The sequence below is a fragment of the Panthera tigris genome, chromosome F2, assembly GCF_018350195.1.
Source record: "Panthera tigris isolate Pti1 chromosome F2, P.tigris_Pti1_mat1.1, whole genome shotgun sequence".
Taxonomy (NCBI): Eukaryota; Metazoa; Chordata; class Mammalia; order Carnivora; family Felidae; genus Panthera; species Panthera tigris.
Window position 1 is genome coordinate 48158523 of NC_056676.1, and position 14150 is coordinate 48172672.

Sequence of the window (14150 nt, forward strand, 5' to 3'; positions counted from 1 at the left end):
GCATGGACAAGACAGGAATTATAAAGTATTTGTAGGATTTATTCACAACTTGAATGTGCAAGACTACGGATTTTTCTCCTCTTCTACTGTTTTAGTCAATTAAGCAAGTATTCTTGCTATATAACTGGTCAAGTTGCCAATATTAACAGTGAGAAAACACAAAGTCCCCAAAAAGGGACAAAAAGATTGAACAGTGGCTTTTTAAACACAGTATTTTCAGTGAATGTTATCAGTGCCCACATTTATTTGGAATATCTATTTTAATTCATATAAATCAATTTCATTTAGTTTTCAGTTTAAAATTATTAAAAGGCTGGTGAATTAATGGATCAATCTAGAAAATGTGGCCCTGGAAACATACTCGTGCTCATGTATGTATTGAACTTTACCCAAAATCTTCCATGTGTAATGCCCAGCATGTTATCGGATTTGCTACTTTATAATTAAGATTCTGAAAGAATTGGAAGTTCATAATATTCAGAGTTGAAATGCAGAATTAACTCTTTCACAATAGAAGCCAAAGTAAAACATAAGGAGGAATAAAAACATTTTATCTGTGTATTCAGAATCACACACAAATTACCTTTACAGTTCAATTTACTATATAGAAATCACTTGGGTTTTATATTTTCAGTTAAATTCTGAACTGAGATTACAATATTGTTTAAAAAAAAAGATTGTTACATTAATTCAGTACTTTTTAGCATACCAAATTGAAATACATTAGGTTCAAACCTCAGATTTTATGGCAGTCTTCAAATACAATACAGACATTTCTTAAGGTTACCATTTCATTCACATGTGATATTTGCTACTCTGAGCTGTATACATAGAACAGCTCTCCTATGAATATGGCAAAGTCGATAAGCCATGAAAACTCAAAGCTGTATACTCAAGCCAAGAACTCAAAGTTGTACCATCTTCTAAAAGGTCTGTCATTTCTGGACCACAAAGCACGACATGTAAAGAAGGTTGGGAAGAATTCCTCCTCTTTATTACGGTTAAAAAAAGTTGCATGTAGCTTGGAACTTTGCATAAAACCCCGTATTATGCCTTGGTAAAGTCCAAGGGTAATTAGATGACAATGGACTGGGGTCTTTAATTAATAGAACCCATGAAATTCAAATGGGCATCAATCAAATCAAAAAATATTAAGCACCTACTGGTTTAGATCGAAATTTATTAGAGATTCATGATCAATTTCTTTCCACCTTGAAATCAAGGTGTAAAAACCAGCTATTAAGTGCATTCCAAACTTCTCCTATGTAGCACAGGTAGAATTTTCTGTCCATTGGCACCAAAGTGAAGTCACATTTCCTCTTGGGAGACAGAAATTCCACATCTGAACATAGAGTAAGTTAGGAAAAAATGACCCCTGTTGTTTATATTTTATTACTATTGTGATTCTGAGATCTAGGATTACTAATATACTAGCAGTGAACAACGTAAACGCCTGGCAACAACTGTCAGGTTAGTAACGCTAACTCCCTTCCCCCAGTCACAAGATTTTAGTATGAAAAGAATTAAAATTACTAAGCTGAATGGGAAATAACAAGGAATGGAGAGTAACTAAAACAAAGCAAATTCCTAAAGTTTGAAATCATTGCAATTGAGAAACTGAGAACAGGTGTGCTTCACCCCACCCCCTTACAACTCTGAATTTAAATAATGTTCCGTGCAAAAGAGCATCAGGTTTCTGGATATAGATGTAGCCCTTCTTTAAGTTTTAGTGCGCTGCAGACTCTTCTGCAATTTTATTTCCCTCCCCCCAAGTTTATTCAAAGTATTTAATAGAATCTTCCATTTCAGCCGAAAGATTTGTAATTCAAAGATTTACTAAGGTATTCTATGCATTCTATCTATACAGAAACACCTATTAATTATTACAATCGGTTTATGCAGAATTAACATTTTTGGTGTTAAAATTGTTAAAACATCATGCTTACTGCACATTGACTCTCCATAATGAATCTGAACTTCACAATGATTTACCAAACATTTTACTTAAATTACTAATTAAATAACTGAAAAAATGTACTGAGCCAAACTAAACTTAAATGGGCTATAAAGGAAAAACAAAAAATAAAAAAACCTTCATAACAGTCCATATACACATCTATTTCAAAACTACCTTTGCTAGCTAGCCCCTTTCCCAAAGTTTTAGCCTGAAAAAACAGTAAAATCTACACAAAATTTTATTGCAATCATACAAGGGTTACATTAGGTCAAATACAACAAATACTATGATGCAATTTTACATTTATTAAACTACAGTTCAAAGCACAAATTTACACATTCTAAATACACTAAACGTATCTAATGAAGTCACACTGGTCTTCCACTGACATTTGATATATCTGGGTGAAAGACATTAACTTTACAAGACTTTTTAACATGAATCCTTAGTATAAAAACTGTGTACTTGTATGTAAACGATTTAATGGGGAACCCAATTAATGGGCTTCCATCTCCACTAAGTCATCCATTTTGTTGCATATTTTATTTTAAATGCTTAAGGGGTAGGACAAACTGGTTAAGTTTAAATCTGGATACATTATCTAAATCTCCCAATTACCCCCCAATGAATTATAGATGAAAGCTGATTTCGTCTGGTCCCAAACAGCTATTACTAATAGATTTTGTTTCCAAGAGAATTAACAGAATAAGATTGTTTGAATTTGTTTCACACTGGAATGTAGACCAGACAAGCTTAACCTGCAACTTCAGATCTAAAGAAGCATTGATGCCTGTTTAAGCTTCAGAGGAAAAGCCATCTTCTTGGCTCAGCTGAATGCAAGAAGGCACAAAGAAGAAGTTCTTCATCATTGTGTCTGAAGTAATTCCAGCATCCTGCATCTCATACCTAACATTAAAAAAAAAAAAAAAAAAAAAAAAGTGTAATTCTAAATTTAAACACAAAGACCACACTACCACAAAGCAAATGGACAAGACTATAAAAATAACTAGTCTTCCAATAATCCTTAACAGAGGGAGGGGCACTTTGCTATTTACTGCTTGTTAGGCATTTGTTACAGAATTAAAATTATTAGCAAACATCTTATGTCATCTCAAATATCCAATCAGCTTTAAAATGAAAACAATACCTTACCAATCATTGAATGACATCATGTAGTAAATCGCTGGCCTCTGAAAATCATTAAAAGCAGATGGTTCATGGAGAGAATCTGCTCCCATGTTATCAAAGATAAGCCAATCTCCCACATTCAGCTCAGGAAGAAGACAGTTTTCCACAATTTGATCAAGCTCATCACAGGATGGACCCCAAAGGCTGCTTGTAAACAGAGGCTCATCTTCCTTGTATTTCTGTAGGAAAAGGTTTTATTTCTTCATTAATTTTTACTCGTGTTCATGCAGGTAATGAATCCGAGGGAAGATGAGAGCATTTTTCACTGAGTCAGACCCAATGCACCTATGAAAGGCAGGCCTGGAGCCAGGGGCACTGGTGCTCCTTCTTAACTGCACCTAAGGAGGGCAACTCCTCAAAAAAGGGCAACATTTCCCATCCTAAAGTGTATCTCCAAAACTCGGGATGCATCTTTAAAAAACAAAAACAAAAAAACAAAGGCTCAGTTTATAAACTGCCAAATAAGCAGCTCTGGTATTTGTAATAAAACTTGCCTTGTGAACCTCTGGAATGGTATTTAAGTCCTCAGACAGTTTACTTGCAAAAGAACCATAAACACCATCATTCATATAATACATGAAGGCTGGTTCATCACTTCCGGTTTTTTCTACTGAAATAAAGCAGAAAAAACAAAGATGAATTTATATTGAAATTTCTAATAGAGTTACTATGCAAGGCATAGCAAACAGACTGAATATTTATAGAGCAGACTTACAGCTTTCACATTTCCCAAATATTTAATTTAAAAAAATATACTGACATACTTTAAAACTGTTAGCCTAAAAAACTGAAAAGACATTTCATACAGGAAGATAACCAATAGACATGAAAAAAGTTCCCTACAGAAGTTACCAGGTAAATGCAAATTAAAACTACAATGAGCCATCACCACCACATGCCTATTGAATGGAGAAAATTAAAAAGTGACAATACTGAAAACATCCATGAAAGCGGGGAAACAATCAGAACTTGCACATATATACCACCAGGAGGATAAAATACCACTGAAATCTTCGGAAACATCTACTCTGTGACCTGGCAATTCTATTCTTAGTCATTTCCCCCAGTGAAATGAAAAATGTCCATAAGACTTACACAAGATTGTTAAGTTTTACTCATAATAGCCCACAACTGGAAACAACCAGTTGTTATTGTTATTCACTGCCAAGGAGAATGAATAAATTGCATATTCACAGTGGAATATTAGGACTGAACGTGAAAAAAAATTGTTCAGACGCTATACTGAGCTGTCCTAAAATATATGCTAGAGGATTCCATTTATATGAAGTCTGAGGATAGCCCAAACTAATATATGGTGGAAAAACCATCAGAATGGTGGCTATCTGGCAAAGGAACAAAACTGGAGGGAAATTCTACGATATGAAATTTATGTTTTTATAGGGATGTCAATATATGCCTTCATTATTTGTCAGATCGTGTATTTAAGACTGTACTCACTGAATAAAAAGGACACGTCAGAAGTAATGAACACAATCAATACTCTTCTTGGTTTTTAAAATACCACTCTCCATTAAAATGAATTGGAGCTCTTTGGAGAAATGGCCAACTCCAGGTCTGAGGCAGGGTAAGAAGAGCTTGGAACATCTTGATTTACCAGAAAGTAAAGAAGCACTCAGGAAATGATGGGGGCATGTCAAAAGGAGCCAAATTTTGGGCAGTAAATAATGAAAAGTAGTAGATTACATAACCTATTGAATAAGTACCTAGGAGTCTAAACTAATATAAATAGGAAGGTAGAAAGAGAAAGCTATTCTTAAACTGAATAATGAAGTAAAAATATGAAGAGAAAAAGGTTATTTACAATGATCTTTCCAATTCATTATGCAGAAAACTCACGTGATACCATCTTAACCAAGTGATCAAAATGTAAAGTTCCTTGTATCCTTGCAGCTCTTCAAGTTTGACATTTTTAAAAGACTGTTTATAGAAAAAAAACTTATTCCTGTTAACTTAAGGAAAAAAACTATAGGAATAAGTCTTCTTAATGTTGAACAGTACTTTCTACATTTTTTAAAGTAGTATTTGTCAGGAAGACAGACTGACTAGTGCCTTTTTGTTGGTTTGACAAGAGAGATGAAGACTGTTGGCCCTTGTTATGAAAGAAAGCATAAAGTACATTGTCCCCCATGAGTAAAAGTTCCATGACAAGAGACATTACAATAAAACACCGGTTCTTAACAAGATAGGAGAATCAATCAGCTGGGGAAGCTTACCTAAAATATGCTTATCAAAACACCAGAACCAAGAGTTAGATTCAGGAGGTCCTTCACAACATATAAACGTCCATGTCCTACAGTATTTTACACTTGACAAGTATCTGATCATTTCAATTCATTTGTAGATGAACTGATCTAACAGAAACCAAACTATAAGGGGGCACCTGGGTGGCTCAGTTGGTTAAACGTCCAACTTGGGCTCAGGTCATGATCTCACTGTTCGTGATTTCGAGCCCTGCATCCAGCCCTCTGTCAACATAGAACCCGCTTTGGATCTTCTGACCCCCACCTCCGCCCCTCCCCTGCTCACTCTCTCTCAAAAATGGGGAGGGGAAAAAAAAAAAAACTTACCTCCAGAGGAAAATTTATCATTTTCAACAACTTTCTTTGCAATGATATTAACTGCAAGTGTAAATGCAGAAGACACATAGTAGCTTCCGGGTTCTGAAATTATCTTAATGCCAGATCCTTCAGGAAAGTAGACATCCAACAAAGGGCTGATAACATGATTAACCTATAAATTTGAAACCCCACATTATGATTTCAATATTGAATTAGATAATTCATCACACAGTCATGTTCTATAATCTAACCCTAGCAAATCAGTTTCTAAATATTATAGAATGAGGGATGGAGGGGAGAGCAAGAAGGTGAATAATAACGTACATCTAGATAAAACAGCTTAAACTATCCAAATGATAAATTCATTTGTGCCATCAAGTACCCCTAAGGGCAGAAACGCAACTGTATACAAATTTTTTGTAAATAAGAAGTTATGTTAGAGTTCACAGAATTTTATTAAGCTTAAGCTTTTCAAAGTTAGCTAGGTCTTCTCATTGTCTCTTTATCTTAGAATCAAATTAAAAATTTTTAAAAAATATTTGTTAGAGCATGCGAGCGAGAGCAGGGGAGGGGCAGAGAGAGGGAGACCCAGAATCCGAAGCAGCTCTAGGCTCTGAAACTGACATGGGGCTCCAACTCACAGACCATGAGATCATGACCTGAGCCAAAGTCGGATGCTTAACCAACTGAGCCAGCCAGGTACTCCAGAATCAATTTTAAACAGATAGTACAGGGTTTATTTCCTGCCATTGTTAAACTCTAGTCTGACTAATCTACCATTTTAGTAAAGAATGACATTATTCCAGCACGTCCATCCACTGAACAAAGTTTACCTCTTCCAACTGAAATTCAGATCCTGTGAAGCCTCCACCAATGTCTAACATGTTCATTGTGAAGCCAAATTCTCCCTAGAGATAGGAAAAAATACTTCAAATGCTTATCCAAATGGTTATGGCTACAAGGACATTGCAAACACCCCTTCCCAAGGAGGTAAATAAGATCTGTTATAATCTTTAGTATAGAAAGGGCTTTGGTCTCTATTAACCGAAGAAGGTTTACTCAATGGTATATGTATACAGTACAGTCTTCCTGAGGTCTGTCCTGGCTTGTAGTCATATGCAAATAAATTACTATTTCATCCCTTTACCTAGTTAAAAAATGTGACTGTATGGAACTGATTATAAAAAATAATGCAAATGTTTTAAGTATATGAGGGTACTTCAGAGGTAGTAAAAACACTGGATATTAACACCCTGGCTTAAAACATCGAAATAACGTAAGGAAACAACTTACAGCCATGTCAAACACACATCGAGCATCAGACAGAGCATGTACATATACTTGAGATTCTTTGCAAGTACTTGAAACATGAAATCTGGAAGAAAGAGAGTAGTAAATTTAAAGCAACAGCACATCTTAGAGGTCCTTCCTGTAATTCTTTTTCAGTTCTCATTTACCAGACGTAACATTACCAAATATTTAAAGAACTGGAAGCACACGCCTCTAATTATCCAAGTTATAATAGCAGTGTTTTTTTGTTTGGTTGATTTTTTTTGTTTGTTTTCTAAGAAAAGGCAATGTATGGGTAACACTGTAATTTTACAAAGAATTTAACAATGAGCTGTCAGGCTTCATAACTATCAGAAAGGGACAGGCTTTTATGTATATGAAGCATCAAGCACCACCAATAAAACTGGGTCACAAATTAATTTGAATGTACAATTTTATCTGACAAAATATAAAAACGTGTCTATTGTAAAATACAAAGGTATTGGGTGGCTCAGTCGGTTGAGCGACCGACTTCAGGTCACGATCTTGCGGTCTGCAGGTTTGAGCCCCGCGTCGGGCTCTGTGCTGACAGCTCAGAGCCAAGCCTGGAGCCTGCTTCGGATTCTGTGTCTCCTTCTCTCTTTCTGCCCCTCCCCCACTCATGCTCTGTCTCTGTCTCAGAAATAAACATTAAAAAAAATTTAAATACAAATGTACATTAATTCAGCTGAGTAGTACTAACACTTGTTAATGTTACTTATTAAGAGAAACTTAGAGACTCGTAACAGAATACTTAAGACTATGGCAGTGGTTACACAAATCTGTTAGAATTCATAAAAAGTCAAATCCAAAAAGTCAATTTTACTGAATGTTACCTTAAAAAACAGAAATACGAAAACCCTCAAATCGGTCAATATTGTTACCTAAGGCAGAATTAAACTTAACAGTGGTGACTTTTTATCCATCTTTATGAACAACTTAAAAAGCAAGACTTTGCATTGGAGTGAGACTAGCAATGGACTGGCAACTCAAAAAATGTGGAGCTCTGTGCTCCAAATTTGACCCAGACCATAGTTCTGACATTACGATCAAATCATGAAATCTCTTTGGGCCTCAGTTTTTACACACATAAAAATCAAGAAAAGTGGAACAATGTCTGATTTATTGGAGTGGCCAAGAGATTAAGATGAAAAGGAAAAAAATTTAAAGATGGGAAAAAAATAAAAGCACACAACTCAAATGAATGCCATCTTGGTATTCATTAGAATTCTAGTACATCCTCTCCCTTCAATTTAAAAAAGGGGGGGTTTTAAATTACTAACTGAATTTTTATTTACTATTTTATCTCTTAGGGAAGGGGAAGGTATAGGCACAAAATTACATGAAGGATAAAGCATATTTAGTTGTTTTTCCTAGACTAAGGGAAAAAAATACATTAAACTGAAAGTTGAATCTATTAGAGTTCGTGCAAAAAGTCTTAAAATAAATCAGAAAGACAAAGATTTATCACCATAAAATGAAATTTAAAACAAATACTCACTTAACCCCAATAATTTGGACATCAAGTTCCTTAGCACATTCCAAGAGATGCCTACAGTTCTTCAGGGTAGTGCCAAACTTCATGTTACCCTCTTCGCCTCCAATATTATCTTCTGTTGCAATATGTAGTAAGACCCTAAGAGAAGGGGAAGATGATTGGGGCAGAGTTGGTTTACATCATCATCAGCACATGTGAAGCCTGAAGATTGTAGAAGTATGTTGATTATGTTGCCAGTGCTCCCAAATCCAGCGACGGTTGAATCAGTGAACCTAATGAAAAACAATCCTGTACAGAGAAAAAACTAGCCATTAGGGCCTAAAGCATGAAGCTCACAAGGACGGGAATTTGGAAAATGCAGGAAGTTAAGACTCTGTTGTAGCAGCAAGAGTCAGTTGGGCTCTGTAATGAAAGACGACATTACTTTCAAATGAAGTCCATCAGTCCATAAAACCACCTAGAAAGACTAAATTGAACAGCAATGCCATCATTGTCTTTCGGATGAAAATATCAGGGCTTTAAATGTTTCAAATCTCCTAAATTGTTCTAGCTACCTAAATTTCCACCACTTATTCTGAGAACTCCTATTAATCTCATACATCTTACCAAAAAATTGGCGAACTCGGGAGTTATTTAAGCATCTAAAACAGTAGCCTTTTAAATACTGATTCAACTCCATTTGGTATTTCCTTCCAAATCATGACAACCAAGACAAAATGATCAAGACTGTCTCAGGAGACACACAGTAATTACAAACTACTAAAACCCAAAATATACAAATGCTGTTTGTAAAACTGTTTTCCCAAAGAAGTCCTGATGAGTGACTGATGATCAGAGGGGCCAAGTCTGATAAAAGCAAAATTATTCTTCCTATAGGTATAATCAGCTCTATCAAGAATATAACATCCACTTTACAATTAACAAGGTAAACATCCCTAATCACTGCTGTCTTTAAAAGATCATAGAACAGAAAGATTTTTTGAGAGAGACAAGTGGTTCACTAGAATTTTCCCCAAAAGGCCTTTATTCAAAGTTTTTTAGAGTAATCAATCCTGTCAGGACACCTAAGAGTACCATTAAAGTCAATAAGAAAATTATAAATATACAACAAAAATATGGATATGATACACATTTTCAGGAACACAATGCATTAAAAACAAGTAATTTTGTATTAATACACTATACTTTTAGTATATCCTAAGGTCTTCTTGACGTACCAGTTCATGACAAGATTAAATCTGCTTTTTGCTTTTAAAAAGTACACATTTTAATTTAAAAAATCTTGAGATGCATGCAGGAACAAGTACAAAAAAAAAAAAAAAAGTAAACTTCCTATGCAAAGAGAAGAGTGGGCCTTAGAAAAGAAACCCCTTGAACCTACAGAGTAGGCTCCTAAGACACTGTCACTAAGGACAACCATTTAAGAACTACAGCTAAAGGCAGATTAAACCCTCAGCTAACCAGGAAAAAAAGCTGACCAACACATATCCTGTTCCCAGCATGACAACTAGTAGGGTTGATATGATTATGAAAATAGGCTGTGGCCCTGATTTTATTATCCCAAGAACCCCATTTTCTTCCTCGAGTTCAAGATTATAAATTCATATTCCAAACTGCCCTTATCTCCTCCCAACTCTACAAGAAAGATCAGAAATAGGTAGCCAATAAGATGCTATCAGCATTTTTGATATAGGAACTTATTAAATAAGTTAAAAAAAAAAATTATAATACAAATCACTACTCTACTAAGCATTGCCTTTTCCCAGGCCAAAGACAAACCCAAACCCTAAAGAGTAAGATAAATATTCCCATGTACTTAGTTTTACACTTACTTGGCATTTGGGTGATTACGTGCAATTTTCTTCAATTCAACTTCATTGTCACATGTCATGATGTTCACTCCAATTTTTGCTGCATACTTTATTTGAGACACTTGTTTGCAAGGACTTATGTAAATGATGTTTTCTGGAGATACACCCAATTCTTGCACTAAAGCCATTTCAGTCTATAAAAATATATTTTAAATAGTGTCATCTAAAAAGCAAAATTTCTATTACCCCTTTTCATTCAATTACCACTTTATAACTTTTATTTTTTGGCTAAATTTAAATCGTATTAAGTTAAATTGGGATTGCATAAAGTCACAGTTCTTATTCTGGTAACACTACTCTGTGTTAAAATCCTTTTAAAAGCTATAATTACCACCAGAGAAATCTCCTGGTTTAGAATTATTTTGCTGTCATCAGAAGTAATGGTCTAGCTCTAGCCTAAGAATGAAGAACAAATAAAAAGTTGTTGACAAAAGATAAAGCTTTTCAAAATTTCATCTCACTGAAACTTTCCTTTCATTGGTACACTTGAAAAGTTTGTAAATTTCCATCAGGCTGCGAATTTACACAAGAGTTTAAAAACATCCAAAAGAGAAACTTCCTTGCAAGTTTTCTAACTGCTGTAACCAAAAGTTAAAGTGAGTTCTAAAATGTTGCAGTTCAGTGACAAAATAATGAAAAATACTCACTTTACTGGAACAAGCAAATCCAGTTCCAAGAGCTGCCAAAATCTCAAGTACAGCTGGAGTGGAGTTGCACTTTACTGTGTAGAATGGCTTTATCTGAGCCACTACATTCTGCCACTGACTGTGTTTCTTCACAATCTTTCCAAGATCTCCCACAAAAAATGCATTTTTCCCTGTCTATTATGATCACACACAAAAAAGAGAAATAATAAAGGAACCATTGAAAACAGAGTACCAAAAGTAGTAAAGAACTCCCTTTTCCTCCATAAAGGAGCGAAAATACACATTTACACACACTACTATATTTAAGGCTTAAGAGTAATTAAAGCTAAATAGAGCAAATACAGGAGAATCCAAATACCTTTTCTTTTTAAAACTTGACTTTTTGCTGTGCTATGCTGCCATATAACATATTCTCTTCTTTGCTTTTTCTAAAAAACTGTATCAATTGTAGTGACTTTCTACTTTACAACTGCCTCAGTTTGGGGGAGTAAAGGAGAAGAAAACCACCTGTTTCCTTCCATGCTTTTTTCCTACACTGTTTAAAACTACTCTGGTAGTTCAGGACCTGATTTCCTAATACGGTGAGTAGAATCAGGAATGCTAACCAAAATAAGCTATGTATCTCCATTATAAATTGCACGTAAAGACAGGATGGTAAAACAAGAAAGCAAGGACACTAGGAACCGATCTTTAAGGTGACAAAGCTGGTAGTCTGTATACAGAGATGGCAAAATTATATTAAAAAAAAATACAGAAGTACACTAAATACCAGCTGAACGGGAATAAGGATATTCTTCCTTCAAAACTAAGAAAACAGATTTTAATTAGGGATCTGGGGAAATCTGTAATAATTTTAACATGGCTACTCTAGGGTAAGAGAAATGACTGTAACATGTCAGGCAGAGAGAGCATAAATTATTCAATGTTACATGGCAGACCAAATAATCTTATTTAGAATACACAACTATGGTTTGAAAAGCCAAGACGATATTACTGTTTTCTATTCCTTAATACACATTTGAAAATGTACATTATTGGAAAATACTGATCAGGATATAGACATGATTGGAAATTAAGGTTTTTGCATAGCAGATATGGGACAGCTGTACTCAAATTACTCCATTCTTTCAAGATATACCATCCCTAACGTTCTAGAGACAGAAAATTTATTTTTACTTTAATATGGAAAAAACAAATAAGGCAATTATTATGGCTACCAGCAAACTGGGATTAAAAAACAACAACAAGATTTTCAGTTGTAACCGCCCTTGAACCATACAATTAGATGACACTGCTAGGAAAGAATAGGGCTGTAGACTAACCCTCACTAAACGTGGGATAATTCAACATTGTGGGACAAGAATGAATGAAAGGAGTATTTCGAAGATCATTATCTGACCCACAAAGAATGTTGCAAAAGTTAGAGGACTAAGAGAAAGGTCAGCATACTTCCACGAGGAGGTTCCTAGTGACCTAAGAGAAGGAACTGCAGAATGGTATGGCTATACAATTGAACAGTATGACAAGTGTCACTTTTTTCCCCAAAATTTTGATGCCAGGGGAAAGAGATTTGCTGAGGTGTGGGGAGACTGGAGCACACCTGTAAAGGTCAACAAAAGTACTTTGGTATCCTATTACTGAACACCAATAACGTGAAAATCTTTCAGTAAATTTGGGGAAATGGGAAATTAGCTCCAACAAATAAATTTTATTAGCAAGGTAATAAACAAAGATAGTTCTATTAGTAAATATAAAACAAAAATAATCTTAAGTAGCAATGAATATGAGTCAATAGAAGCTGACATCTGGCGCCAGAAACATTTCAGTGTAAGTTACCAAATTCTTAGCCAACATACACGACCAAAATTATATTAAATATAAATTAAAATCTACTCAAGCATATAGTTGAGAAAAACGGAGTAAAAAGCCATAGTGATTAGGAGGAACATAATCAAGAAAATAGACCATACAAGAGCTGGGCACAGCAGAGAAAAAACAATTAAATTAGAAAGGCACTTGTTTAAAAAAACTTTTTTTAATGTTTCATTTATTTTTTGAGACAATGTGAGAGACAGAGTGCAAGCAGCGGAGGGGCAGACAGAGGGAGGCACAGAATCTGAAGCGGGCTCCAGGATCTGAGCTATCAGCCCAGAGCCCGACGCCGGGCTCAAACTCATGACCTGAGCGGAAGTCGGACGCTTAACCAACTAAGCCACTCAGGCGCCCCAGAAAGCCACTTGTTTTAATCTGGGCTACGAAGAAAACCTCATCACTACGCAAGGGAAGTGGGAGTGTCAAAGACAACCTGGAAAAGCGAACATCTGAAAAAAGTACTTTTATCAGATTAACATCTTAGAAATAGAGCAATGTTTTAGAATTCAAAAATCTGTAAACACTGAATTTGAGAAATGTGAAACGGCACACTTACCAGGGTGTGCTCATAAACATAATTATCAATCACATTCCCAAGGTTTGTTCCTTCATCCAACAGGCCAACGGAGTAGTTTGCATCATCAATAAATCCTTTCATCTCAGCCGTATTCCACAAAGCCGAAAGTCATAAACCAGGAAAAACAAGAGACGGGCCACCAAGCCTTATGTCTGGGTCCTTAGAATATGCAACAAACTGTCAAAATAGAAGTTATTTCAAAGTCTGTATTATTTCACTATTAACCTTATAATGTAGGGGATGTCAATGAAAGCATGCTAAGTGCCTAAATTAGTGATGAATCTATCACTTAACACTTGCAGAAACACTGGATCATTCACTATCTTTTAATGCCCATTTTATAGTGAATGTGTATTTTATACATTTAAAAACCAAGCTCAGTATGACATAGTTTAAGATAATCCATATACGTGCAATTTATTCCCAGTCAGTATGGTCACCTTATTGCCGTGGAGTTGCAGACCCAGCCTGTATTATTTCTTGTTTTACCGTTCTTCCATAACACAATTTTCAGTGAAAGCACATCCTCATTTTGAGTAAAGAAAGCTAGAGAAATATTATCTGCAGCCAAGAAATTAAAATACTAGTCTAAGCTTCAATATACTGCCAATCACCTCCCAGTGTGTTAGCAGGTAACTGTAGATAGAGGTCTT

General features: G+C 35.2%; 1 protein-coding gene across 8 annotated transcripts in view; it reads right to left on the bottom strand.

Moving 5' to 3' along the window:
* Window positions 1-530: 530 nt before the first annotated feature.
* Window positions 531-14150, bottom strand: part of AZIN1 (antizyme inhibitor 1) — a 31103-nt gene continuing 17483 nt past the window's right edge. For 4 of the 8 annotated variants that reach the window (XM_042972592.1, XM_042972593.1, XM_042972594.1 and 1 more), the window contains 10 exons: window positions 13477-13674; window positions 11049-11222; window positions 10363-10535; window positions 8534-8668; window positions 7018-7099; window positions 6558-6632; window positions 5734-5896; window positions 3640-3755; window positions 3110-3324; window positions 531-2863 (listed from right to left, as the gene is read on the bottom strand). In XM_042972592.1, the coding sequence (XP_042828526.1) occupies window positions 2752-2863; window positions 3110-3324; window positions 3640-3755; window positions 5734-5896; window positions 6558-6632; window positions 7018-7099; window positions 8534-8668; window positions 10363-10535; window positions 11049-11222; window positions 13477-13578 (1347 nt within the window). In that variant the 5' untranslated portion in view covers window positions 13579-13674 and the 3' untranslated portion in view covers window positions 531-2751. 8 annotated transcript variants of the gene reach the window in all.